The sequence below is a fragment of the Mustela nivalis genome (assembly GCF_964662115.1).
Source record: "Mustela nivalis genome assembly, chromosome: 14".
NCBI classification, from domain to species: Eukaryota; Metazoa; Chordata; class Mammalia; order Carnivora; family Mustelidae; genus Mustela; species Mustela nivalis.
In genome coordinates, this window is record NC_139033.1 from 683,184 (window position 1) to 711,093 (window position 27,910).

Consider the following 27,910-nt stretch of genomic DNA (forward strand, 5'->3'; position numbering starts at 1 on the left):
TGCACGGCTACTGCGCATGCTCTGAGCTGGACAGCTCCAGAGAGGGAAATTTAAAAACGGCTCGAGCCGCGACGGCGGCCAAATTGCGGAACGCGAGGGGAGAGCGCGAGGGAGCCCCCCTCCAAAACCCCCGCCCGCCCCAGGAGAGCCTGCAGCGGCGACCCGGCGAGGATCCGCGCCAGGTACCACCTTGCAGGGTCGGCTTTGCTCCCTCCTCCGGGGCAGTGCCCAGCATTGCATTTCCAGGGGTGGAGACCCGGGTGCAGGGGCCGTGGGGACTACCTCTCTCTGCTCCCCTTTTCTCCTTCCCGGGAGTCCCTGAGTGACTTTTGGGGCGGAACTGAGAGTCTTTTGGTGGGTTTCTGCGTTGGTTTCAGGATTGAAGTTTGAGAAACTCAGGGAAGTTTTGTTTTGTTTTGTTTTGTTTTTAAGGCTGTGTTTCTGTGTGGCGGGGGGGGGGGTGCGGGGGGGGGGTTGGACTGAATTTCCATCCAGGGCATGTGGCATTTCTGTAGGCATTTCAAGGGCGAGAGCCTAGCGGGGATTATTCCCTTTGCTAGTGGGAATTTGGTTCCCCCAGAGATACATACATGACACATCAAGCTGTCCTTTTTTTGAAATTTTTTTTTATTTTCAAAGTGATTGTAACAGAGCTGCGGTTGAAAATAGGCTGGGAAGAGAATCTGGTTTTTCTGATTTCTATTTTGCAAGTCCACATTTTCCAAGACTTGACATTTGGATTCTAGAGTCTTCCTCCCCTTTTCCCACGAATTCGAAAGAACCTGCAATTCCATTCCATTCTCTTCCTTTGCTTCTGGAACCCTGTAGACTTGCCCTGGGAAAGTGACCTCTGATGTCCAGAAATCCTCTAGTACCACCTTTTTTTTTTTTTCTTTTTGAAGTGTTCTGCTAGTTGTTTGAGTTCCATCCTTCAGAGCTGTGGGAAAACCAACTTCCTACCCTGTCCACATTGTCACTGATGGGAGTTGTTTTGTTTTGTTTTGTTTTCCTTCTTGTCTTTTCCCCAAGGAGATGATAGAAAGTGACATCTCATCCATGATGTCAGGAATTATTCGAAACTCAGGGCAAAACCACCACCCCTCTCCGCAGGAGTACAGGTGAGGGTTGCTTCAGCAATAACAGTCGCTATATTTTCAAATTGTGTAAAGTGTTTCTGTGCTAATGTTTATGGTTTCTGCCCAAGAACTATTGTTACATTAAATTCTGTGATTTTGCAAGAGAGGGAGAAGATCTCCCTGAGAGTGTCTGGGCTTGTGGCCTGGGGAAACGGGACCTCTCAAAGCCCAATCTTTTGTCTCTTCCAAGGGAGGTCCCCTCCTGGGTGAGAGACAGGGCATCCTGGCGAATGTTAAGACAATAGATTGCTTCCCCTACTATGGCCCCAAAGGGGCTCCAGGAAATGCCCCCCCAAAAGCTTTGGGGGGGGGGTTGTGGTGGTGGGAGGAACTGGCTTACATCCTCTTTGGATGCTGGAAAAGTTGTGAGTGGGAACTCCTGAATTCTTAGCTTGGCTGTATGATTTTGAGCAAGTCCCTTGCCCTCTCTGGGCCTCATTTGCTTGTCAGTTAAATGATGCTCTTGAATTAAGGTCTCTCCTGGGTCTCATGTATTTGAGGAATAAATTTGGTGGAGTCTGGGGCCAAAATAAATGATTTCTTGAGACAGGATGAAACGAGGTACAATTGGGTGGGGGAAAGCTCCACAGAGCCTTTGCCTTTTTGTCTTCAAACCTCAGAGCTCAGACGGCCCCTAAGGGGTCAACCAGTCCCGTCCCGTTCCCTGCTTTTACAGCTGGGGAGACTGAGGCCAAGAAGGGAGAAAGGGTTTGTGCAAGGTCACATAGCAAAGAGAGGGAGAAAAAGGAATGATCTGGAGTCTCCTCCCAGCCACTCTCCCTTGAGCCCAAGAGGCCTGAACTGGTTGGTTCCCAGTGCCCCACCCATCAGGGAAGACACGTTCATGGGTTGAGGGGGCACAGCCCAGATTATGGAGTAGGGACAGGACAGCGCCTGGCCTGGGAAGAGCAGGCTGTCACCTCGGATCAGTCCTGTTTACCCAGGGGCTGTCTGGCCTCCTGGGGGCCACTGCAACTCCCCAGCAGTGCCCTCTGGGATGGACGGAGGCCCCCAATTAGAGGGAGGTTGCTTCTTCAGGGCTGTGGGCCTGGAGGTTGCTTTCTGAGATCCAAATGAAGACGCAAATGCAAACAGCTATTTGCTGAGAGCTTACTGTGTGCCGGTCCGGGACCCCAGATGGACTCCAGGCATGTAGCATTCTTTGAGCACCTACTGTATGCCTAGCTTGGGAGCTGCTCTGATTAGCCTCCACTGTACAAGTGAAGAACCAAGGCTTGGAGCAATGAAATAAAATCTTTAATGGAAAGCAGGAAAGTACACAACCACGGACCTCTAGGCTTCTTTCCAGCCCCGAACGGGTTTAAATCAAGGCAGGTGGACTGGGGGCAGCCTGAGGGTGTTAGGAGCTTGGGCTGTGAAATCAGTTATGATCCCAGCTCTTCTGGCTGTGCAGAGCAGTCTGAGTTTCCTTCATCCATAAAATGGGACTAGAAATAGTACCCACCGCATGGAGTTATTAGAAAGATTAAACACAATTTCCAGCTCAGCCACTTGCCAGTTGCATGATCCTGGGCAATTTCCCTTCTGAACCTTCATTTGTCTGCACAGCCGGGCTCATAAAAGTTACCTCTCACTGGTTTTAAGTGCAATATCTATGAAATTGTCTGGCCCCCAGGAGGCACTCCAGTCTGGGGGTGGCTCTCCCTCTGTCCTCCCAGCTGGAAGCCAGCGTTGGGAGGTGAGGGAAGCCATTGCTTCCCTAGTACCATAGAGCTTTATTGTTGCCTCAGGCATCCCGTAAAAGCCCCAGAGTTAGGAAATCGGGATGAGAACAGCGGCTGCTCTGGAGTCAGATGTGTGTGCAAGTTCAAAAGCCAGCTTTGGACAAGTTGAGTTTCCTCACCTTTCAAATGAACACGATGAGGGCATGTCCTTCCTGTGGCTGCTGGAAGAACTGGGTCCATTTTATAGGGCAAGAGACACAGAACCAGCAGGTGCTCTTGTTCTTATGACTTAGTTCCATCAACGAGGCTGGCTTGCTGTGAGAGAGGGGTTCTAGGGAGTTCCTTGGACCCTCACCTTCTCCCAGGTACTGCCCAACAGGGGCTCCCACCTGCTCTAACCCTTGGGGTCTCAGTCCCCTGTGTCTTGGCCAGCCCAGCTCACAAACTGTCTGGGGGCACTGGGCAAGCTGCTTGTGTCCAGAAACAGCAGAGAGCAGGCAGTAAGCTTACGGGGGGAGCAGGGGCTGGGGTGCGGGGGAACCCTCAGTGCCTACCCAGTTCCCTGACCAGCTGGCAGGGCTGGGGCCAGTAGAGCAAGGAGCAGTCCAGCCTCAGCCCCCACCCAGAGTTGCCTGGGCATACTGCCTTTCCTGTTTGCATGGTTCCACAGCGAGCATGCCTGGAAGGCAGGGTAGTAATCAAAAGAATTGCAGCTGGTGGTCTCTTAAGCCTTCACTACCTGTGCCACAACCATCCCCATGAGTGTAGCTTGCCTCTGCCCGGTTTGCAGATGAGGAAACCAAGGCTTGACCTGTTGAACTGGCTTTACACGATGACACAGTCATGGGTAAAGGCGGTCGAACCAGAAGCTGTCTCACCCAGAGGGTATTGTCACCCCCACATCCACTCCACTCCCATGTCCCACTGGTGAAGAATGCAAGGGCTGGAACAAAATAAGTTGCTCTGCCATTTTGCCGCTGTGTGATTCCAGACAAGTCACTATCCCTCTCTGTGCCTCACTCTCTTCATCTGTGAAATGGAGTAATGAGAGAACCTGGGTCACAAGTCATTGCAAGGATTCTGCAGTGATTTTTCTGCCGAAAAGGAGTTCGGCCAGACCTGGAATGGAGTGCTTTCTCATGGAGGAGAGCTTCGATGATCACGTAGCATCTCTCTGGCCCCTTCCAACCACTCCCATTTTTCTCCCTGAATAATAGCCAAGGAGAAGTTTATGGGCTTCTCATTGCCTCTCTTGCGTCTCCAGGGAATGGCTCCAAGGACCACTCAGGCTGCTGGTCCAGCCTGTTTCCAGCCCCCTTGCAGCCCTCCACACAGCCCTCCATCCCCAAGGGCCGCCTTTGGCCGTTAGCTTTCAATGGCTGTGTGTGGGGATGGAGGGGGCGGGGCTGGGGGACAGCAGCTGGAGGCTGCCCTACCCCCCTCCCACCCCCCCACTCCCCCACCCCCCCACCCCCGGGAGAGCTGTTGGGGAGTCAGTGGCTTGGCTTAGACAGCAAATTGGCAGAGGCTCCCTGCCTGTGACGCTGGGGCCTGGGGCCAGGGCAGGGCCAGCCCTGACCCCACCAACCACAGCAACGGCTTAAGTTAGATGCGAGTTAGCCTGTACCCCTTTGGCTCGGGGCTGGGAAGGAAGTACGCTCGCCAAGGTTCTGCAAAATAACAACTTCCTAAGCACCTACTGTGTGCCAGAAACCCATGAAACTCCTTAGGAAGCTCCCTATCCCATTCAGTCTTCATATAACAACCATGAAATTAGGTGCTGGCATGATCCCAATTCACAGACAAGGAGACGGAGTCCAGAGGCATACATTCAGGAAGAGGCAGAACAGCATGTTTCCACCCCTTGCCCCAACTTCAAGAATTTATCCTAGAGGTCAGGTCCAGCCATCTCCTTTTACAGATTGGGCAACTGAGGCCCAGAGAAAGAAGGTAGACTGCTGGCTCCTTGGACCCTCACCTTCTCCCAGAGCCATATCCCCCCTCAAGATGTGCACAAAACCCCTCCTCTCTTTGGACACTGGTTTTCTCATCTCTGAACCACAGTGCTGGACACAGAATGGATGCTTAATAAATATTCATTGGGAGATGGCTGGCTTGCTCAGTAGCACATAAGAACACATCCACGGAAAGGCAGGGAGGTTTATACTCAAATGATGACAGGACCCTACCGTGTGGACCTGGGTGGGCAGACGCCACCTGCTTTTCCTCTCGAGCTCCCTGCTGAGCTGTGGGGGAGGGGAGGTGGTTTCCCCACCATCAGTGTGGCTCTGCCCATTGGTTGTGACCTCCTTGCAGGAGGGAGGGTGGGGGCAGTGACAGTCCCCACATCTGTATACCCCTTCTCTTTCCGGGTGACCAGAAGCTCCTCAGGCTACCTTGCAGGCAAGGAAAAGAGAGGTAGCCTTCCCGGGGGTCCAGACTTCCTTTGGAGTCTTGGGTTCCACCCCAAGATTCATGGGCACACACATGCACAAACCCACTGCCCACCCTCCCACCAAGTTCCAGCAGAGTTCTAGAAAGGAAAGATTCTCTTTTCCAGGCTCCTAATCAAATCATTTCATACTAAGCTTACTCTTGGCCCCGCTGGGAATTCCCGAGCTTGCTAAACTGCATTTGGTTTTCTTTTTCCTGTAAACGGTTACAAAAGATATTTCAAAAGCTACGTTAGCTAAATAAACACCACCATGAGATGCTTAGTCCCTTTTGTGTACAGGTTGAATTGGAAACAGGAACAGTTTGTGGTAATGTAACAATTTCCTACCAACCACATCTCCAGGAGGCAGGTAAAACCTCCGTGTTGTAATCAGAGCAGAAGTGATATCCCAGGCCTGAATGTGCCTCTGTCTTGTGCTCCGCTGGGTTGGTAACGTGTTTCTCCAAAGACAGTTTTTGCTGTGGGAACCCCTCCTAGGGACCATGCAAAGCCAGAGGAGAGGAAAGAAGGAACATTGTCTGAGCACCTGCCATGTGCTGGGCTCTCTTCTACCTTCTCTGATCTTATCCTTACAGCTGCCGTCCATGGTGGAAATTATTAGGAGAATGATTCCATTTTATAGATGGGAAAATCAAGGTGCAGAGGGGTGAAGTGATTCACCCAAGGTAACATAGCTTTGTTAAGATGGGATTTGGGTCATAAACGGTTGTTTCCTTCCATGGCACAATTACTGTATTAACATTAAGGAACCCCGATATAGGAAACAGAGTTCACTGCGGGCTTTGCACGGGAGCTCTGTAAGCGAAAATCTCCACAGAAACAGTAATCCTTCCCCCAATACAGGTGGCCCACTGCAGGCACCGCCAAGTCCCTTAGCAAGGGCTCCATGGAGTTTTACTTTTATAGCAACAGGAGGCAGTGGCCGCAGGGGTCCAGCTCACTTTGGGGAAGAGGGGACAAATATTTGTCAAAGAATGAAAGCTGTGCTGGTCACTCTGTGACTGTAATCATGTATAAGGCAAAGTCATCCCTGACCTCCAGGAGTTTAGTATCTGGAAGGTGGGGCTTGGCAATGCCTGAGTAAAATTAATGGGTGATCTCAGGGGTCTATGCTATGTAGACATTAAAAGCTCTAATCATTCCAGGGAATGGAAAGACTGGGAGATACTGGACGGGTCTGGGAGGCTTCCTGGGGTGGGGGTATGGCCAAGCCAGGCAGGAAATGGCTAGAGACTGGGCAATGCAAGTCACATTCTAGTTGAGCTGGGCGGCTGGGCGGGGGTATCCTTCCACCTTCTCTTATTTTAGCAAAGAGGTAATAAATGCCCATAGGGTGCCAGGCCCTGTGCTGAACAAAACATAGGGCCTCCTAGTCCTTGCCCTCTTAGCGTGGAAAGACTGGAAGCATACATAAATGAATACTTGAAAAATGCTTAATGTTCTGCAGACACATACAGGAAGAACCCCCAGAGGCCAGGGGAACCTCTCTGAGGAGGGAAGATTTGGGCTGTGCTGAGTAGCATGAGGAGGAGCCAGCCGCAAATGACTGCATAGAATAGCATTCCGGGCAGAGGGAACAGCATATGCAAAGAGCACTTAGAATGTTTGAGGAACTCAAGGATAGATAGGTTTGCTAGAACAGAGGAGATGAGGACAGGAGGGGAAGGCAGGGGTGGGAGGCGGCCAGGCCAGACCACAGTGAGTACCTGGACCCTTACTCCCCTAACGGGTTTTAAGGACAGGGCCACATTCTCACATCTCTTTTGAAAGGCTACTCTGACTGCTAGGTGTTAAATCCATCCATTCCACAAATAGTTGTCTAGCCCTTGAGCCAAATGGTGTTCCATACCCTTCCTGTGGTTTGCCCTGAACCAAGCGACAGGCCCTCTTCCCCCGTCTTGCCCACTCATGCGCAAGTGGAATCTCACAGGCACTGAGTTACCTGCACAAGGACCTCTGTTAGGAGTAGGGCCAGGCCTGGAATCCAGGTGTCCCCGGGCTCACCCTTGCAGTGCCCTGCCCTCTTGGCTCAGCTCCCATCCCTCCAGCGGCACGCTGATTAATTAAGGACATTGTTAATTAACGTCGTCAGGTTGGTCCCCTGGTCCGTATAGTATGACAGTCATGGACTCCAGTGGTGCCTCGCTTTGCCCAGGGTTGCCAAGGAGGCGCCCATCTGATCCTTCTAAAAATGAGGATACTGACTCACTCTTCCTGCCCACAGCTTGATTTATTTCAGCTAAACTGGCAGAGAGACCAAGCAAAGAGGCTCCAGGGTGGGTGGTTTAAGCCCCAGCTCTTTTGCTTCCATGCTGTTTGGCTGAGCGCTATCCCTTTGCCTCTCTGAGCCTCAGCAATCTGAGAAATGGGTTTGCCAAGGAGCCATTCCGCAGACTTTTGAGAGTTGAGGGAGGTGTAGACCAAAGAGGGCTGGCAGGGAGGTAGGCATGCTAGGGGACCAACCCTCCATCCTGGGTCACTTAGAAAGTTATCTCCTTGGACAGAGGCCCTTCTGTGTGCTTGCCACCCAGCACAGCGAGTTGGAGTTCAGGGAATATTTCAGGAGTTCAGGGACACTCTGCTAGTGCTTCTACCGCTGGAGCGGGTACCAGAGCCCACTCTGCTGGATGCTCACTTTTTAGAAGATGGTTATAATCATGCAAACACTGCCACGCAAGGCACACAGGTGGGCTGGGAACACCCCTCCCCCCCGCCCTGCAACAAATACTCTGAGAATGGGCACAGATGTTAGCACCCCATGGTACAGATGAGCAAACTGAGCCCTAGAGAGGTAGACTCCTGCAGACCAGTCTCAGAGCTACTAAGTAGCTGCATGGAATTCAAATCTAGGCCTGGCTGACCCCAGAGCCGACACTTGTCATCCCAACTTTAAAATGCCCCATAAAAGGCAACAGGGGTGGGGAGTGGGGAGGTGCTAGCTGGGATAGGATCGGAGTGTGGTATTGCAGAAGGCTTGGGACTTCTGATGAGCAAACTCACAAGGGCCCACAGATGAGACACGTAGAATAATCAGCACATAGTAGGCTCTTGGAAAATGTCGGCCAGATGAGTACACTGCTGATAGACTATTCCCCGGGCTACCACCTGGCTCCTAACCAGGGTCTAACCACAGCCTCCCGCATCCCCCACTCCCTCTGCAGTCTACCCCGAGTGGCCCTGCAGGCTGTGTGTCCATCCCAGTGGCAGACCCACCGAGATGGAAGGGGCTCAGACCCGTGGTGTTCCAGATGGGGAAACTGAGGCCCAGGGAAAAGTGCTGGAGCGGGTACCTGAGGCCATTGGCCAGAGGCTGCGGAGGCAAATTCTCCTGGCTCGGCCTCACCTCTCCTATCTATGAACAGGGGTGACGACACCCCCCCAGGGGAGTGTGTGGTGGGGGGTTCTAATAAGGAAAGGATGGATATGTCCCTGTGTGCGGTGGGGAGCTGTTGCTGAATTTAGGGGACCCTGGGGAGCCAGATAGGTTTTTTTATTTTCATTTTGCCCCAAAAGCTCTCCACTCGTTAATGAGGAGGGACCCCCTGTTGATAATAAATGCCCCAGTTGGTTTGAGAAGGGAAGCCCTATCCGGGATCACCTTTGGGACCCCTGATTTTAACAACCTGATTTTTCAGTGGAAAACTTGATGTTTCATCTGGTCTGATGCTAATGAGCTAGGGTGACGTCCTTGCCCATCACCTCCGGGTAGATGTCTTTACTATTCCTGTTTTATACACTGAGCCCCAGAGCAGGTGACCAACACACAGCCAGGAGTGTTCAGACCCTGGTCCACCCACCTTGGGGTTCATGCCTTCCCCTAACCATTGTCTACTCTGACACTGTTGCATAAACAGATGGGGAAACTGAGGCCGAGAGAGGAAGAAGCACTTCCCCAAGATGATAGAACTTTGGAAATGTGAGCAGAGACTACGTGCAGGCTGCTCCCTTGAGCTGTGGGGTCTTGGCATCAAAGGGAACTTGGAGGAGGCTTGGGCTCATCTTTCATCCAGTAGGGGCCTGACCGGTCATCCATCAACTCCTGCTTGAATGCCCCCCATGAAAGAGAGCTCACTACTTTGTGAGCTGCCTTAGTACAAGGTCCCCATTTTTACAGAGCTCTCCTATAACTTCCTCCCTGGTAGGAGGTAAAGTGGGGGAGTCTTTTATAATGAAACATACTAAAACAAAAATTCCATGAAATCAGCTCCTGAAATTTCCAAACCTTAATCATATTTCCAATTTTAAGGCAATGTGGAAACACCACAGATTTTTCCATCATGACTGAAAAGAATGTTCCAGACCACCACTGTCTTGTAAGAACTTTCTGTGGTGATGGAAATGTTCCAATTCCATGCTGTCCAATACAGCAGGCACTGGCCATGTGTGGCCATTGAACCCTTGAAATGTGGCTGGTAGGATGAAGAAACGAAATCTGTACCTAATTTTAGTAAATTTAAATAGTCACGTGTGGCTTCCTATGGATAGCACAGTGCTAGAATTTTCTAGAATCCACAGAAAATATTTCTTTAACTGTTCCTTATGGGGCAGGGAGAGAGGACAATGGGGCTGTAACCAGCCCAGTCCCCAGTTGGGGGGCCGTAGACAGGCCTATTTCTCCCTGGCCTCAGTATCTCCATCTGGTAAATGGGAAGGCGGTAACAAGTAACCACACCTGCCTGATCGGGCTGGGCACACAGCAGGGACTTGCCCACCCCAAGCGATTTCCATAGGCTTTTATAAAATTAAATAAAATTAAGCTGGGCCTTTCACCCTTGCCTGGCCCTGGGGGGCAGGGGGGCAGTGGGAGTGGGGACATCTAGAAGGCTGGGTCTATTTGTTCATTTGTCCAATCGTGAGGACTTTTTGAACACCTGCTGTGTGCCTGGCTCTATACTGGGCTCTGGGGGTACAGCTCCTCCCTCAGGGAGTATAAGGTTCCCTGCTTCAACATCAGGTTCTTCTAGGGGCTCCTGCTCCCAGCTGTGGACTCAGCCCTGGTCCTAGCCCTGGTCCTGGCCTCCTCCCTGCCAGAACTGGGGGTGCCTGAGAGCTGGGGGTGGGGTACAGCCCCTGTCCTCTTTGGAAATACCTCCTGACCCAGAGACTGAAAAGACAGACCTAGAGAGAGTGAGCAGGAGGGGTCTTGGGAGACCCCCAGGATGGTAGGGCTGGATTTTGCCTTTTCCTTTGAATTGCAAATGTCCTGTCTTCTCCCAGTAGAGGGGAAACCCACTCAGGGGACTGGTAGAAGGCCACACATACACATCCCCCAGGGAGGAATCCCAGACCCTCGCTGATGGCGCATGTCTCACAAAAACCATGTCCGCTATACACCATCACCCCAGCTCTGGGGATGGGTACAAGGAATTGGTGCTGGCATTACCCCTTGACCCATCTTACAGGTGGGACAGCTGAGGCTGGAGATTACACGCCCGTCCAAGGGCCTCTGGCTGGGAAGACAGAGTGGTTCTCAAACCAAGAAGTCTTTCTCAGGTGACACCAGCTGATGACCCTGTGGTTTATGCCATTTGCAAGGAAGTGCTAGAAGAGAGTAGGAATGGGGCTCACCAGGGCATCTTTAACGAGGGAACTCTAGGCCTTGGTGAGGGACAGGTGGCAGGTGCTTCACACAGCACCAGCACTGTGGACAGAGGGCTGACATGCCTCTGCAGGGAGTGGAGGAGACAGATGGGTAAGGACCTGGGCCTGGCAATGGGGACGGGACCTATTTAGGGCCTGGCGCACTGCCTCCCGGTTCCTGGGGCGCACGGGGAAGAGGCCTGAATATGGGGGATGAGGGAAGTGAGCCAGGCTTCAGGGCCAGCGGACCCCCACCACAGAGCTTCAGGGTGTCCATGTCCATGGCAGGGGACAGGTGGGGATGGGAGATGCCAGTGTTAGGCAAGGGCAGGAGGGAGGCCCAGCAGGGGGCACGGGGCCTGGCCACCGATCCCAAAGGGAGAATGGGGACCAGGCCTGGGTTCAAGGTGGAATACACACTGGCCTGTGGGCTCCTCGAAACCACCCAAGGAGACAGAGACAGTTATACTCCCATTTTCCAGATGAGAAAATGGAGACTCAGGGACCAGAAGTGGCTTGTCTGAGGCCTCACAGCTAGGGGTCACCAGGACTTGAACCCAGATTTGTCTAGTCAAAGCTTGCACTGTGCCCTCCCAAGGTCCTGTCACACCACCCTGGAGCTGTCCTTCCCCCGGAGCTTTGCTGGGAGGTGCCAAATGTGGCTTCCACAGCTCATGGGTGGGACCCCAGGCTCTGGGCTGGGTCTTGAACTCTGCATTTGAATCAAGTCCTGGGCAATGCTGGTATCCACAGCCCCACTCGTGAGCCCCAAGTTCATGGGGCAGGGGAGCATCACCCCCAGGGGCCCTCTGATGGAGCAGACAGACCTGGGTTCAAGTCTTGGGTGGCTTCAATTTCCTCATCTGTACAGTGGGGCTGCCTGCTCCCTGTCCCTGTTGGAGGCTGTTGCAAGGAGTCAGGGAGGCAGAGGCTAGCTCTGTGGGTGTTAGAAATTCTGGACATGAGAGCCACTGTCGCACCATTCTTTGGGTTGGTGGCCTGGGGGTCAGCTTATTTCAACCAGCCAAGAAGGCATTTAAGCCCTCAGTGATCCGACAGTGGCAGTAGGGGGCAGAGAGACAGCAGCACAAACTTACTGGCCCTGACAAGGTGCAGGGAGCAGCCAGGATGCAGAGGGATCCCTGAGCTTGGGGTCGGGATGGCCAAGACTTCCTGGATGACAAGTCACTCTTGGGCTGGAATGAGCCCGCACAGACAGCCCGGAGCCCTAGCCCTGGTCTTTTTCTGGACTATGAATCAGAAGCAAAATGTTTCCCTTCTAACCTCAGTTTCCCCATGGATCAAATGTGTGGTGAGATGAGATGATGTCTGAAGGCGCTTTCACAGTAAGAGGCCAGAAGACAATGTGCAGTGAGCCTCCAGGGATGGGCACCGTTTTGAAGGGGGGTGGGGGAAGGAAGCAAAAGAGCAGCACTCCTTGCAGGGGGAATTGCTAAGGCATGGCGGTGGGACCATGCTCGGGGGTCCCAGGATGGGGAGGGTGGCTGGAACAGACACTGGGTGGCCGCAGGAGGCTGCTTGTGCTTCTCATAGGTTTGTGTGTGTGGGTGTGGGTGATGCTGAAGGAATGGAGAGCCGGGGTCGGGGCACACAAACAGCAGGACCAAAAAACCCCATAAAAACACAGTCAGAATAGCACCATTTACTCCGCACCCTCCCCCACCACGAGCTCAGCAGCATTGTTAACCTTCTGCAATCCTCCCTTCATGGGGAAACAGGCTCTTAGGCATTTAAGTGACTGCTTGGGAGTCTCAGTTTCTCTGTCTGCAGAATGGGGAGAGAGCATAGAGGCAGTGCTCAGTACACGGGAGCCGCTGGTGGTTGCAGCAACAGAGGCGGGTCCTTGAGACCACAGAGCCCAAAGCTTCCACAGACTTCCAGTTCTCTAGGGACCTGGCTGATAGTAACATTAATACTGGTATGAGTGAATCTTGATCGCAGCCGAGTCAGACACTGTTCTAAGGGCTTTCCGTGTGATCACTGCTGAATCCTCCTGACACCCTAGGAGAAAGGAAATGTTATTAGCCCTATTTTACAGATGAAAAACTGAGGCTCACAGAGAATAAGTCAGTGGCCCTGGTACACAGGTAAGTGAAGACTAGGATTGGAAGCCAGAGCCCGAGCTCTTAACCACTCTGAGGACGATCTGTCAGTCACCAACCGGCAGAGACCCTGCTTGCACCCAGAAAGCCAGTTTGTTTACAAGCCCCCCCCCCAACCAATACCACTGGGGGGGGGCTCTGGCTTCAGAAACCTGCCAGCAGCAGCTCACCTCCATTCCTTCCTGCTGCCCCAGAACCAGAGAGAGCTGCAGGGGCAATGGGGAGCTACAGCAGGTAAGGGAGCAGGAGCAGGGCTCGCAACACCAGACTCTGGGAGGTTGGCCAGTCCTGGGGTGGGGGGGACTGGCCAGACGCCCCCATGCATGCGGTGGGCGGCACACCAGGCCCTGCCCCTCAGTCTCACCCCATGGTCTCCACGGGCCTGAGGGGACAGATGGCATCGCCTAGGCCTGGGCTGTGGCTGTCCCTCGCCAGATGAGTTGCGAGCAGGCTGCAGGAGTGGCAGCCGGGGGTGTGGAGGGGGGCCACAACGACAATGGCACAGATACCTTAGGACAATGGGGGCCACGTGCCACGGGGGCAACAGTCGTTTGTCGCACAATGGGCCGCCGGGGGACAGCAGCCAGGCCAACTGCTGCTGCTGACACGGCCGGCCGGGTTTTCAAATCGTTTCCAGGCCCTGTTTTCCTACAAGGCAGCCAATGGCTGGGGCAGCCTGATGGTCACCTGATGCCAGCCTGGTGGGCTGAGGGCCCAGGCCCAGCACCAAGGAGCAGTTGTGGCCATGGCAACGCTAATTGTGGCCTAAAACAGAAGGAGAGAGAGCGAGCGCGGGCGAGGTGGGACGGAGTGGGGAGAGAAAAGGCGAGGGACAGCGGGGCAGCAGGGGGAGAGCCCCCAGCTGGAGGGCGGCCCTGGGGGGCTGAGACGGATGCCCCATGATAGGTCCCGGCCCCACACGGGACAAGGCTGGAGGCTGTGCTGCTTTCTCTCTCCTCCCTTCCTAGGAAGCCCTGAGACTTATTCTTAAACCGTGGCTCTCAGAATGTGGACTGGGGACCTCTGGGCCACACACCAGAAGGGCCCTGGCCTGGTGGCCTGGTGGGTCGGGTGTGGGCTCTGGGCCAGTTTGCAGCCACCTTATCCCGTGGACAAGACACTGCCATGGGAGCCCAGGGCCCTTGGAGCCGTGTGGCAAGCATGACTTTAGGAGTGCTGGGGAGGCCTGTTTACCCCACACTGGGGGGACCTGCCTGCCATTCCCAGTGGGTAGCCTTTCTCTTTCTGTGGAGAGTCTGTAGAGGGGTGGTGGATGTGGGTCCTACGGGGTTCTCCAGGGGCTGCTGGGGGCATGGTGAAGAGTTTGGGCTTCAGACCTGGCTGCCTGGGTCCCAGCCCCACCACTTCCTGTTACGTGTAGCTTTGGGCAAGCGACTCAGCGCTCTAAGCCTCAGTTTCCCCAAATGCAAGAGGGACCTGTGGGCGTATCCGACCTCTCAGGGCTGCTGCAGGGATTGAACAGGATTGAAAAGGCCTGTGCCTGTTGAACACCGAGCTCCTCACCTCAGTTTCCCCATCTGTAAAATGGGGATACTACCACTACCGTTTGCTTCATGGGGTGAAGAGTGTTCAATGACTTACCACGCATGAAGGATTTGATATGGTGTCTGGCACATAGTATGTGTTCAACAAACATTAGTGTTTATTATTTGGGGGCTAGGTAGGGACTAAGGTAAGATACAGTAAACACAGGCATGATTTGAGGATGTGGGATCTGGCTGCCAAAGTGGGGATCCAGGGACCACGCCTAGCCCAGGGGATGGACACATGAGGGTGGCTCAGGGGGGTGAGGGGCCAGGGATGATTCCAGAGGTGGAGGGGCGCCTCCCTACATGGCCAGGAGCCGACCTGAGCTCCCCGCCCCGCCCGAGCTCCTGCCCCTCCCTGTAGGCTCCTGGCTACCTGCAGTGATGATGACCTTCCCGGGGACCTGCAGTCCCTGTCATGGCTCACAGCGGTGGATGTGCCACGGCTGCAGCAGATGGCGAGTGGCCGCATGGACCTGGGTGGCCCCGGTGCGCTGCCCCCACACCCAGGTAGGCACAAGGGGGGTGGGGGTGGGGAGAGGCGCGGCGCAGGGGTGGGGGGGAGGGGCGCCGCCCAGCACTGCCCCCCAGCAACTGGGTGACTATGACAGTCTCTCACTCTCTGTGCCTCTTACTGCATTTGCAAAACATGCCTGATGACACCTTCTTTGGAGGGATGGGGGGCATTCGTGTGCTCACCAGCATGTGCCAGGGTTCAGTGATGAATGAAGACAGCCCCTTCTCTGCCCCTTCCCGGCTTGTGAACAGCTGAAGCAGTTGGCAAACTACAGCCTGCAGGCCAAAGGCAGCCTGCAACCTGCAGCCCATTTTTTGTATTGCCCTTGTGTTCAGAATGGTTTTGCATTCTTCAACGGTTGTAAAAAACCCAAAGACATAAACCATACAGCTGGCAAAGCCTCAAATATTTGCTATCTGGCCCCTTACTGAAGAAGCCTACAGAACCCCGATCTTTAGAGAGAGGATACGTTGGAAGGTGCCGACGGTCCTGGCACACAGTAGGTGCTCAATAAATGTCAGCTAGCTGCTGTGATAGCAAGTGGACAAAATAGTGGCATAAGAAGTGTTGAAAACAATCATCAAGGTACATTAAAAGTGCCAATAGTTGACAAATTAGGGTCTAGGAATATTTATTTCATTGAACAAATTGTTCTTGGCCAAAACGTCTGTAGCAGGGGTCTGCAAACTCTTTCTGTAAAGGCCGTGTAGTCAATATCTAGACTCCATAGGCCATAGGGTCCCTTTAGTACAAGCCCAGCCCCAGACAATGTAAATGAACGGGCATAGCTATGTACCAATAAAACTTTATTTACAAAAACATGGCACAGGCTGGATCTGGCTTTGCTGGATCAGGGTTTGCCAAACCCTCATCTAGAACCTCCAGATCCATAACCTTGGGCAACTACTTTCCCCTCTGACCTATTTTCTTATCTGCAACAAAAGGCAGTGTCTTGCCCAGGCCCAGGCCCAGGACCGGGTGGCTGGAGTGCAGGCGTGAGGACATCCACTAGCTCAGGGGCAGGGCTTGGCAGAGGGTAGAGGAGGCACAAAGGCATTCAGAGCGAAGCCTGGTGGCCCTGTGCCCAAGATACGATTCTGAGGAGGAGAGCTGAATTGATGTTTGGGCTTCACGATGGACGAGAACCGGGATACTAATGACATCATTGTTATTATTAGTTACTGACTCCTATTTACCGAGATGTGGTCGTGCAGCCAGCAACGTGATAAGCCCTGTATAGACATGACCTCCCTTAATCCCCCACAACAACTTCATATGTAGGTGATCTTGGGAGCTCCCCTGTACAGATGGGGAAACTGAGGCAGGCCCCAGATCACACAGCTGGTAGGAATCCACAGCTCAGCACTGCACTCTGAGTGGTGATTTACCAAGCACCTGCCATGCACCTGGTCCCAAGGGTGTGGGTGAAGGCTCTGTCCTCTGGCGGTGTCCAGGGATGGAGCCATTCTGCCCGCAGACCCCATTCCTCTGGCCCAGCAGCCTCTCCGTGCTTCCCTTTTGCAGGTGCCTTGGCCAGGGCGGCTGACCTGCACGTGGGAGCTACCGCAGGTGCCCTGCTCCATGGCCCGGCTGGCGTGGCCCCCCCAGGCATGCTTGGCCTGGGCCCCATAGCCAGTCATGGAGCCACTGTAAGCATCACCACGGGGGTCAGGGAGCTCGAGCGGCGGGGGGAGGGGGGGTCCTCCAGGGCGGGGCTGATCCACCCTCACCCTAATCCCCTCTATCTCCTCTTGTGGCCCCTGCAGGTGAGCCAGATCCCTGTGGGGGGCCAGCCCTCATCTGGCCTGCAGGACTCGCCACAGCTATACTCGTCCACCCCCCAGACACAGTTACCACTCCCCGCAGGCCCGCAGCAGGTACCCAGACGCTGGGGGGAGGGTCCTAGACTCCCTGCATTGGGCTGGCCAGGAACCTCTCTGAGCCTCAGTTTACTCTCCTGCAACACAGAGATAGCTTTCGCCATGCCCACAGAGTCATTCACTGGGTTCCCGAAAACCCCCGCAGGGAGCAGAGAGACAGGATTGTCTCCTGGGGCCGGTGACTTCACATCTTACTAAATAACATCTCCTAAAAAGCAAGCCTGGGGTGGGGTAGGGTTCCTGTGAGTGGCTTATGTCCTTTCTTACCTTCTCTCTCTGCCATGCTTCCCTGCTCTGGCTGTGGGAAGTGCCCTCCCGTGAGCCTGTATGGCTCCCCATTTGGAGCACGGTCTCCGTACTCCCAGCCCCGCATGGCTGTCCATTCATCTCAGGAACTGCACCCCAAACACTACCCCAAGCCCATCTACTCATACAGGTGAGGTCCGGGATGGGCCGCGGCTGTGGGGGGGCTAGGGGAGGAGAGAGGCCAGGCTGCCTTTAGGACAGCTCAGACTTGCAAGGTGGGGGGAGCTTTTGGCAAGTGGGGAGCCCCCAGAAGGGACGTGCTCTAGGAAGGATCAGCTCCCAGGTTGGAGAACCCACTCTAGACCCAGAGCCCGATGCTCCGTTCTGTCATTCCCAAACCATGCGGCCTCGGGGAAGCAGCTTGTCCTCTCTGAGCCTTGATTCCCTGTGATGTAAAAAGCCATCAAAATAATATTGTGTACCCTGCAAGAGTGGGGGGTGTGTGGTAAGCAGCCTAGTTAAGTCTAAAGGCCCACAGACATTCACTATGGGGAAGGAATAAAGAGAGGAAAAGAGTTTTCTCAGACTGGTGCCACTGTCTGAGCTCAGGGTCAAGGAGAAGGGCAAGGGGTGGGCAAGACCTAGGGCCATGGAATGGTACCAGAGCTAACACCATTTGAGTATGGAAGGGCTGGTACTGGTGAGATCAAGCAGGGCAGACTTCCTGGCAGAGGGGACCTTGGGCTGTCAGCCTGAGACCCCTTTAATCCTGGCCTGCCCCACCCTTCGCCTCCAGCTGTCTGATCGCCATGGCCTTGAAGAACAGCAAGACAGGCAGCCTGCCTGTGAGTGAGATCTACAGCTTCATGAAGGAGCACTTCCCCTACTTCAAGGTGAGGAGTCCCAGTGGGGTGTAGGGGGTTAAGAGGCCAGCTGCTCCGGCATCTCCCTCACACCGCCAGAACCCGGGACTGGCCCCAGACTAAAATGGGTCACTGTCTTAGGTCCCCAGTGATGGCCGTAGACACCTGTGCATTCACACAGGCATGGCCAAAGAAGCCCAGAAGGAAGAGGGGGCATTAGAGTCGGACTCTGCCCAGAGATGGAGTTCACCAGGCATCCTGGAGTGGGGGAGAGCAGAAGATGGCGGGGTCAGCTTAGTGACTCCACACAGACTCCCCAAAACACCCTAATGCAGAACACAGATGTGGCAAGAGCCATTGCTTCTCCGAGCCTTGGTTTGCTCCTATGTAAGATGGGGAGAATGACAGCCAGCTGGCCAGGGGAGCGAGGACTCTGTGGGTAAAGGGCCGTGGCAACTCCTGGCGTGTGACTGGCCATCACGAACATTATTTTTGTTGGCATCAAAGGGAAATAAGGAGGGAAGGAGGTCAGAGGGTACCAAGCTGCAGGGTCCCTGACTTGGACAGTGTCCTTCGCAGAAATATTGCAGACAGTGGTATGTGCGAGTGCAGGGGACAGGGGCTAGAATGTGAGCTGCACTGTAGTATCTGATTACCTAACAATTAAGTATGAGCATTGAAACATGACTGAATATACTCGGTCAGTTATCCGCATGATGGCATCCTCTCTCTCGCTTGCTTCCTAAGGAGGAGAGAAGGAGGGGACAATTTGGCATCCCTGGGCTTGTTCTCACATAGTAACTGTTGGCTGGAGCTGATATGCAGTTGCCCCTTTAAAAGGGCGTGGCCCTCCTGGTGAGCCACAGTCCCCACAGTCTCTCTTGCCTTCCCAACTTAAGGCCAGGCGTCAGACTCACTTCACTCCACCACTGCCATGCCTTGCCCCTTGAGGCTTGTGTCTGAGATGCCCCTGGAGAGGAAGGGCTTACAAGAAGGTCTCTGAGGGCATCTCCTGTGCGTTCATCTGTCCCCACAGACAGCTCCCGATGGCTGGAAAAACTCTGTGAGACACAACCTGTCCCTGAACAAGTGCTTCGAGAAGGTAGAGAACAAGATGAGTGGCTCCTCGCGCAAGGGCTGCCTGTGGGCCCTGAACCTGGCCCGCATCGACAAGATGGAGGAGGAGATGTACAAGTGGAAGAGGAAGGACCTTGCTGCCATCCACCGGAGCATGGCCAACCCCGGTGAGGCCTAGACACCCCCACTGCCACCCGCAACACGTGTCCCTGCCCCCCGCAATACGTGTCCCTGCCCATAGGTCACCAGCCTCGCTGGTGGGTGTCCCCACGGGTGCCTGGTGGACTTTCCTCCTTTCCTCCTGGGAAACATGCCTCCCCTGGGGCAAGTCCACGGAAGGGTCTGGTCAGAGGCCTGTGGAAAGCTGTTCAGTCTCCTAATGCAGCCCCTAGTTTCTCACAGAGAAATGCCAAACTAAGCAACCATGGGAGGACATCGCTTTCTTACATTGCCTACTGCCTTGGCACCTTGTTTCAAAATAATAAAATAATAAAATAGTAACACCCAGTGTGGGCTAAGATGTGGAGAAACAGGCACCTTCATAATAGGATGGGTGAGACATTTCCACGTCAAAATAATATATAAAAACCCTGCAAACTGTTCCCTACTTTTTTGGTCCAGTTATTTTACTTCTGGTAATGTATGCTGAGGATATCAAAAATTCCAACAAAAGGTTTACAGACAAAGTTATTTTAAAGATTTGAAAGAGAGAGAGCACATACAAGAGAGAGGGAGAGCTTGAGCAGCGGGGAGGGGCAGAGGGAGAAGCAGACTCTCTGCAGAGCAAGGAACCTGACAAGGACCCTTGGGATCATGACCTGAGCTTAATCCACTGAGCCACCTAGGAGGCCCACAAAATTATTTCTACTAGTAAAAATTGAAAGCAATTGAGATAGGCAATTAGTTAAATAGATATAATGCAAGGGTGAGCTGCAAGAATATTTTTGAGGGGCGCCTGGGTGGCTCAGTCGGTTAATCCTCTGCCTTCGGCTCAGGTCATGATCCCAGAGTCCTGGGATCGAGCCCCGCATTGGGCTCTCTGCTCAGCAGGGAGCCTGCTTTCCCCCTTCTCTCTCCTTGCCTCTCTGTCTACCTGTGATCTCCTTCTGTCAAATAAATAAATAAAATCTTAAAAAATAAAAGAATATTTTTGGAATAGAAAAATATACCCCAATGCAAAAAGTGAAAAAAGACAATATAACACAGCCTAATCATATTTTTAAATATATAGTAAATGCACATATATTTAAATGTGTGTGTGTAGCCACTCATTTATATGTGTGTGGATTTATGTGTATGGACACACACATACACATGCAGAAAGACTAAAAGATATTCTTCACATGTTCCTGTATTTTCTGAATCTTCAACCCTCTGCATGAAGTATTTTTACATTAGCAAAAAATGTTGCATCTGCTTTTTTTTGTTAATTAAGAGATGTGACAGGGAGGGACATAGAAGTGACATCCATTGGAAAATGTCCAATGGAAGGTTAATCCCACCCAGCCTCAGGAATATTTAGCCTGATTCCGTGGGGATCATCAAGCTTGAGATTTGGGTATGAAGGAGGATGGGGGTGTAGCTCTGAGATGAATAATTCGAAAAAGTGAGGAAAAGGGGACCATGGTGTGATCCCATAGCCCCTTAGTGGGGTAAGGAGCCTGACACAGGGGTTCGATCCCAGGACCCTGGGATCATGAGCTGAGCCAAAGGCAGACCCTTAATCAACTGAGCCACCCAGGCGCCCATAAGTGTCCTCTTTTCTAAAACGTGTGCCATCTTAGATAGGTCCCGGAACCCTAGTGGTCCAGTGTCAAACTAGTGTAACATTCAAGGAGACTCAAGCCACCAACCAGATATAATTTCAGAGTAATCATCTCTCTTGTTTATAACCAAGAGCATTAAGGAGGATCCGATTTTCAACCCACAGTAACACCTAATGTCTCTTTAGTAGCAGGGAGCGGCTAGGACCCCTTGTGTGTTCATACATTTTGTCCCAGTGTCGTGGGACCTGTCCTCTCTGCCTTGCCTCCTCTTGCAGAGCTGTTAGCTTCAGGGACGTCCTTGAGCTAAAGCACTGTCCCAAAGAGAGGACCTACCATTGTCATGTGAGGCTCCCTCATTCCTCACAGACCCTATGCAATCTGTGATTTCATGACATTTCCCCAACAGCACTGTGCAGAGTGCACAGTGCCCTCTCATAGAGGAAGAGACCGAGGTTCAGAGAATCCAAGGGAATTGCTAGGTTACAGACATGCTAACGGGGGGGCCTGGGAACTACAGGCCGGCTGCTGAGGGACCTCTCCCTTGCCTGCAGAGGAGCTGGACAAACTGATTTCGGACCGACCAGAAAGCTGCAGACGGCCTGGCAACCCCGAGACCACTGTGCTGACTCACGCCGCCACGGTGGCCATGGCCCACCGCTGCCTGGCTGTCTCCCAGCTCCCACCCCAGCCCCTGGTGACCCTGTCCTTGCAATCAGTCCCCCTGCACCACCAGGTCCAGCCCCAGGCACATCTGGCCCCAGATTCTCCAGCCCCAGCACAGACCCCGCCCCTGCATGCCCTGCCAGACCTGAGCCCCAGTCCCCTGCCCCATCCTGCCCTGGGAAGGGCCCCTGTGGACTTCATCAACATCAGCACCGACATGAGCACCGAGGTGGACGCCCTGGACCCCAGCATCATGGACTTCGCTCTGCAGGGTGAGGCTACAGGAACGGGGTAGGGCGAGACAGAAGGGGATGGTGGGGGTGGCAGAAGCTGCAGGGCCAGAAAGATGGGGGCAGGCAAGTGGAGGTCCATCTGCATTTACCCCTCAGCTCATTCCTTGGACAAGTATTTCCCAAGTGCCTCCTGCTGGTGAATTACAGCAAGCATTTCATGAGTGCTTACTGTATGCCCTAGCCATCACCCCAGTCCCACCACGCAATGGTCCTGGCAGGCCACTGCCATTTCCTGTCCCCATTCTGCTGCTGAGGAGATGAGACAGAGAAGGGAGGTTGCTGGCCTGACAGTCACCCGGCTAGTAAGGGGCAGAGCAGTACCTCCACTCAGGGCTGTCCAACCTCCAGCTTTTACTCAGTAACCGCTTCAGTGTGCGTATGCCAGCCATAGGCCAGGTCACGCTCTGGCCCACTGCCTGCCCCTCGGTTGTGCTTGGCACATAGGAGATGATCGAATGCCTGCACGGACAAGGGAAGTGTCTTATGATTTATCTGTTCGTGACACGGGCGCTCCTACTGTGCGCCAGCCAAGGGCCGAGGACTCCTCCCTGCCCCTCCCTCTGGGAGTTCTCTGTCGAGAGAGGGAATGGACTGGTTAGCAGGTGTGTGAGTTAGCTAGTAAGGGTGTTACTTACAGCTGTGAAAGGGTATATTCTGCTCTCTCTGCCTGACCCCCTGGATTATTATGTAGGGAAATTGTTGTTTTGTCCCCAGGCTGGGCCATGGTGGGAACCCTGAGAGAGAGTCCATGTTTCTACACATTCCCCTGTTGAAACCTTGGGAAGATAACAGCGGTGGGGGGGTTGGATGGAGTCTCTGATTGTCTCCACTCATCCCAAGGAGCCTGAGGCTCAGAAGCGACACTCCCTGGGATGCCCAGTGGGAAGGGGGAGGGCTGGGGCTGGAACTTGGCTTCTCCATGCCTCCTCCCCTGCAATCCCTGACTTTGAACCCTACACACGGTCTTTGCCTATTCCTTGAGACAGGACTTGAACTCAGGTCCATCTGTCCTGAAGCCAGCTCACCCAAATGCCTTTGTCTTTGAAAGGGAACCTCTGGGAGGAGATGAAGGATGGGGGCTTCAGCCTGGACACCCTGGGGGCCTTCGGAGACTCTTCCCTTGGCTGTGAGCTGGGGGCTTCAGGCCTGACCCCCGTCTCCGGTGGGAGTGACCAGTCCTTCCCAGACTTGCAGGTGACAGGTCTCTATGCCTCGTACTCGACCCCAGACAGCGTGACGGCGTCAGCCACCACCTCCTCCTCCCAGTACCTGGGCGCCCCAGGGAACAAGCCCATAGCCCTGCTTTGAGGTGATGGCCTTGTCTGCCCCCACCCCAGCCCCTGGCAGAGAGCTCCCCGGAGCCTGGTGTACCGGGAAGTGAGGCCTCTTCCACCTGTTGGCGCCCCTGGCCCTCTCACTCCCGCACAGGAGGCCTTCTGGGCAACTCCCCCCACTCCAGGTCAGAAGGACAGAGGAGAATGGACAGGCACACCAGCTTCCCCTGACCTCAACGACCTCCCCCCCGCAACGCTCCTCCCAGAGAGTGACATCTGAGAATGAGATTCTGGAGCCTGCACCCCCGCCGGGCTCCTGAGAGGACCTGCAGCCTGACTTTGAGATGGGACGCATTGGTACGCCATGGGAACTCTCCAGCGGGGAGGCCCTTGAAATCATTCTTCTGGGGCTAAGCATCCACTCGGGTCTCCAGAGATCAGGCCCCGAGGCCAGAAGCAGAACCGGCAGAACCGGCAGCTCCCCTCTGCCAGCCCGGGCTGAACTCCAGGATGGGCGTGCGCCCCCCACCCTCCAGCCCTACTTTTCCTGCAGGCCATTGCACACAACAGATCCTGCGCTATGCTGGGCCCTGGGCCCCCATGTACCTTTATTTATATTTATTGGAGCCCCTCTGCAGCATCGATTGGAACTGGCCCTGGAATGAGAGTCCCCGGTCCCTGCCTGCCTCCCGGCAACCCTTCCTCCTAAATTTCTCCAGAGGATCATGGCGCCAACAGGCTCTTAGAGCCATGGGCTGGTTTTTTAGAACAAAAAGCTCTTGGGATACTATGGGACATTCTCTTTTTCTAAATCAGAGACCAGATACGTTTCTGACTGCTTAGTCATGATCCAGATTTCTTCCCACATGCGCCCAAGAAGACAGGAGTGTTCCTCACTCCAGGCTTGGGGGCTTCCGAAGGGGAGACCAGGGTGGGAATGGGAAGGATGGCGGGGGCCATTCATGCTGGGATTTAAGACACTGATGGGAAAAAAAGCAAAGGGGACGATGTAAAGCTTGCCCCGCGTGGTGAGAGGGCTGACGGAGCTGCCAGGCGGTGTGTTTATTGGCACCTGCTTGCCTCGTCCTTGCCCTATGGCTGTTTTTATGTGGTTTTCTTTCTTTCTTTCTTTTTTCTCTCATTATCAATTACTGATTTCACAAGTGGTGGATTCTGCAGACGGTGGGTGGGAGGGACAGGAGAGCGGGTCTGGGGAAAGAGAAGGTAAAAGAGAAGGATCCTCCAGCCCCATCGATGCCGAGAAGTGCAGTGGTGGTTCGGACCACTGTCCCCTCTTGACCAGCTGGATGTGCAGCTGTGTCTGGGCATCCCCAAACCCGAGGACCAGACTCTTCATCAGACAGCCGCCTGGAGGGCTCAAGGCTGGGGCTTGTCTTAAAGGACCATCTTGAAGTACTTGCTACCTAGTTCTGGAACTTTCTGCCAAGCAGCCTTCACCTTTAGACACAGCCTGGTGCTGGCCATCTGAGCAGGACTGCTCAGTGGCTTTGCGGGATGTGGCCCCCGACAAGTTAAGATGTTTGAGTTGTTGCCAATGAAGACCCCATGTTCAGGTGACGCCAAGACTCTCAGAGTAGCGTTGAATAACTGTCTTTTGTCAAAACAGGCCGAACGGCAGCTCTGTGGCTCAGAGGGAGGCGTGGGCGGAGGTGAAGGACAAAAGCCCTGTTTGTCACTCACCGCTCACAGCTGAGGTCCCATTTACAGACGGGGGGGAGGGGGGGGGACTGAGGCCCAGAGAGGCAACATCACAGAAACACTGAACCCAGGGATCTGATGCCAGGTTCCCCTTGGCCCAGGTTCCCCTTGGAGATTGTCATTATCGGGAAAATCAGCACAGCCACCATTCACCAGCCCTCAGTGCCAGGCTCTTAACAGGTATCCCTCAGGCAGGGACACAAACCCCATTTATTGCTCAGAAAAAAGAGGCTCGGACCAACCAAGGAGGCAGGACTGAGGCCCTGAGTGCCAAACTCCAGAGTCAGAGCTCCATGGCGCCGCCTCTGGTGCATTTCTGGGGTCACAGGAGGTAATAAGGTGGGAACAAATGCATGCTTTTCAGCACCACACCCTCCTGGAAATGAGCTCCTTCAACCCTCCTTATGACCCTACCAGGCACCTGGCTTCATTATTGCATCCATTTTGCAGATGAAGAAACTGAGGCTTGGGGAATAAAGGAAGGTCTTGCCACCCAAGATAACAGCAGAAGGATGCATTCATTAGGAGTCAACTCTTAAGCCCTTCTGGGGAGTGGCTTGCACACTCCCTGGGGAGACGGATCCATGCACGTGTGACAATGAGCAGGAAAGGAAGATTAGAAGGATGACAGGGAAGGGCGGACCAGGTCCACCTCTGGGGAAAACAGACAGGTGACAGGGAGAGACTCCCTCCACGGCTTGACTCCAAGGTGACCCTGTGACCCAAGCCTGGCCAATGAGCACATCACTCCCTTCACCCCCACTGCCCTCAGTGGAGGGCGAAGTCTCAGCAGCCAGGTCACCCCAAGGAGATGGCTGAGAAGCTTTACTTGAGTCTGTCCGCTACTCCTTCCTGCGGGCAAGCAGGGCCACCACGTATGTACAGAATCAAGGCAGAAACACCAAGGTCCTAAGGTCACAAGCTCTAAGACAGAGCCCTAATCCCAACCTGAGCCCCACCTGTGCGGGGGCTGAGCTGACCCCAGGAGAAAGCACGAAGGCGAGACCCAAGGAATGAGGCTTCACAGACCAACTTCTCTGCAGATGGTCACTCCGGAGAAAAATGCTTGGCATTCGCCACCCTCTGAACCGAGCTAAGCCCCAGGAAGCTGCTCCTGAGGAGTACAGACAGCTCAGTCCCCCACAGAGGCAGGAGACTCACCCATTTCCCAGATAAGAAAATGGAGACTCAGCTCGTGATCGTGCAGCTTTTCTTTTCCCTCGGGGAGAAATCGCCCCCGTTCTAACCAACGCCGCTGGTGAACGCGGACGGGGGCTCACTTTGCGACGTGCTGTGACATGGCTTAGTTCATTTATCCTGGGGGGGGGGGTAGTAGGTGCCATCCCCTGTGGGAGGCGGAATAGTGGCTTCCAGATGGTGGCCACGTCCTAACCCTGTGACTTGGTTCTGTTACAGCAAGGGCGAGGAAGGGAGCAGGTGGCATTAAGGTTGTGTATTAGCTTCCCTGAAACTAGGGAGGGGGTCCTGGATACCCAGGTAAGCCCTGTTGTAACCCCGGATCCTAAGAAGTCAAAGAGGGGGCAGGAGGTTCAGTGTCAGCGCTGAAGAGGACACCTCACCAGCTCTGACAACAGAAAGGGGCCCCTCCACACAGGAAAACATAAGCAAACAGACTTTCCCTCTGAGCCTCCCAAAGGACCACAGGCTTCACAACACCCTGACTCTGGCCCAGCGAGACCGTCTCAGACTTGTGATCTCCAGAACTGCGAGAGAACAAGTGTGTGTTGTTTTTCAGCCACTAACCAGCTGTCTCAGGAAACAAACACGCCATTTTACAGAAGAGGAAACTGAGGCTCAGAGAGGCAGAGCACGCTTACCTGGGAGCACTCAGGGCTGGAGGTGGGACTCCCAGCAGCCCTGCTGCTTCCCCTCCGGCCCCTTATCCAGCCCCGGCTGGCTGGTCTGAAGTGGAGCAGAAACTGAGGGTTTGACCGCAGGTCTGCAGAGCGTCTGGCCCTTTGCACGGCGTCGCCCTGCCTGCCTCGAGGAGTGTTTTCTCCTGAAAGGCAGCTGCGGGAGGTTTGGGGAAGGGGACAGAAGGAGTAGACTGAAGGCAGAGGAGAGGAGGTGATGAAGCAGGTGTTCCCTCCCCTAGACGAGGCTGGTTGTCTGAGACTGTCCCTCCTCTGGATATGAATGCGGGGCCTCCCATCCCCAGGGTCTCAGCACCTCCACCTCCAGTTGGAGGGTAGCAGGACGAAGCCCAAACTGGCGGAAGGAAGGCCCGAAGGCACAGGAGACGCTGGGTGGGCGGGGGGAGCAGGACGCCCAGGAATCGAAAATTTAACAGCGCACTCGGGCAAGGCTGCCTGTCCCCGCCACCCTGTTGAAGGGATGCAAGCAAAAAGGTGCAATGACTTCTGAGTTCAGATTACTTCTAGGCTTGACCTATAAGGATGGCGACTGTAAAAATGAACAAAAAAGCTGGTACGTGTTGGGGAGGATATGGAGAAAACTGAATCCTCGTGCCCTATTGATGGGAAGGTAGGATGGTGTAGCCCCTATGGAAAACAGTACCACGTCTTCTCCAAGTGATGCAGAGAATTGTCATCCGGTGCACAATTCCACGTCTGGGCAGCTACCCCCAGAGGAGTGAAAGGAGGGACTCGGAGATGTCTTTGCACTCCCATGCTCACAGCCAGCCTTATTCCCAAAAGCCAGAAGGTGGAAGAAACCCAAGTAACTATCGATGGATGGATAGATGGCTGGCTGGATGAACAGAATGTGGGCGCTGTGCTCTGAAGTCTGTGTCCGGCCATACCTCCCATTCATTAGTTGGAATCCTAAAGCCGGCAGTGATGGCATCCGGAGGTGGGGCCTCTGGGAGGTCCTTAGATCAGGAGGGTGGAACCTTCCTGAAGGCGACTAATGCTCTTAGAAGAGGCCCCAAGAGAGTTCCCTGCCCTTTCTGTACACGGTGAGATGTTTGCGACCCGGAAGAGGTCCCTCGCCTGTCCATGGTGTCACCCTGATCTTGGATTTCTAGCCTCCAGAAGTGTAAGCTATGAAATTCTGTTATTTATAAGCCCCCAAGCCTGTGGTATTTTGTTATAGAAGCCCGAACG

The 27,910-nt window shown here is 54.1% G+C and overlaps 1 protein-coding gene across 3 annotated transcripts; it reads left to right on the top strand.

Annotated features, from left to right (window-relative positions):
- Positions 1–24,871, top strand: FOXN4 (forkhead box N4). Of its 3 annotated transcripts, XM_082700113.1 has the most exons (10): positions 1–182; positions 1,030–1,118; positions 14,891–15,036; positions 16,568–16,692; positions 16,810–16,920; positions 17,232–17,359; positions 17,966–18,062; positions 19,069–19,276; positions 21,427–21,810; positions 22,880–24,871. In XM_082700113.1, the coding sequence occupies exons 2-10, from the start codon at positions 1,033–1,035 to the stop codon at positions 23,137–23,139; spliced, it is 1,545 nt and encodes a 514-aa protein (XP_082556239.1). In that variant the 5' UTR covers positions 1–182; positions 1,030–1,032; the 3' UTR covers positions 23,140–24,871. The 3 variants fall into 3 exon arrangements, with proteins under 3 accessions (XP_082556239.1, XP_082556237.1, XP_082556238.1); XM_082700111.1 differs by having other exon boundaries at positions 16,568–16,920; XM_082700112.1 differs by having other exon boundaries at positions 1,033–1,118; positions 16,568–16,920.
- Positions 24,872–27,910: the final 3,039 nt, after the last annotated feature.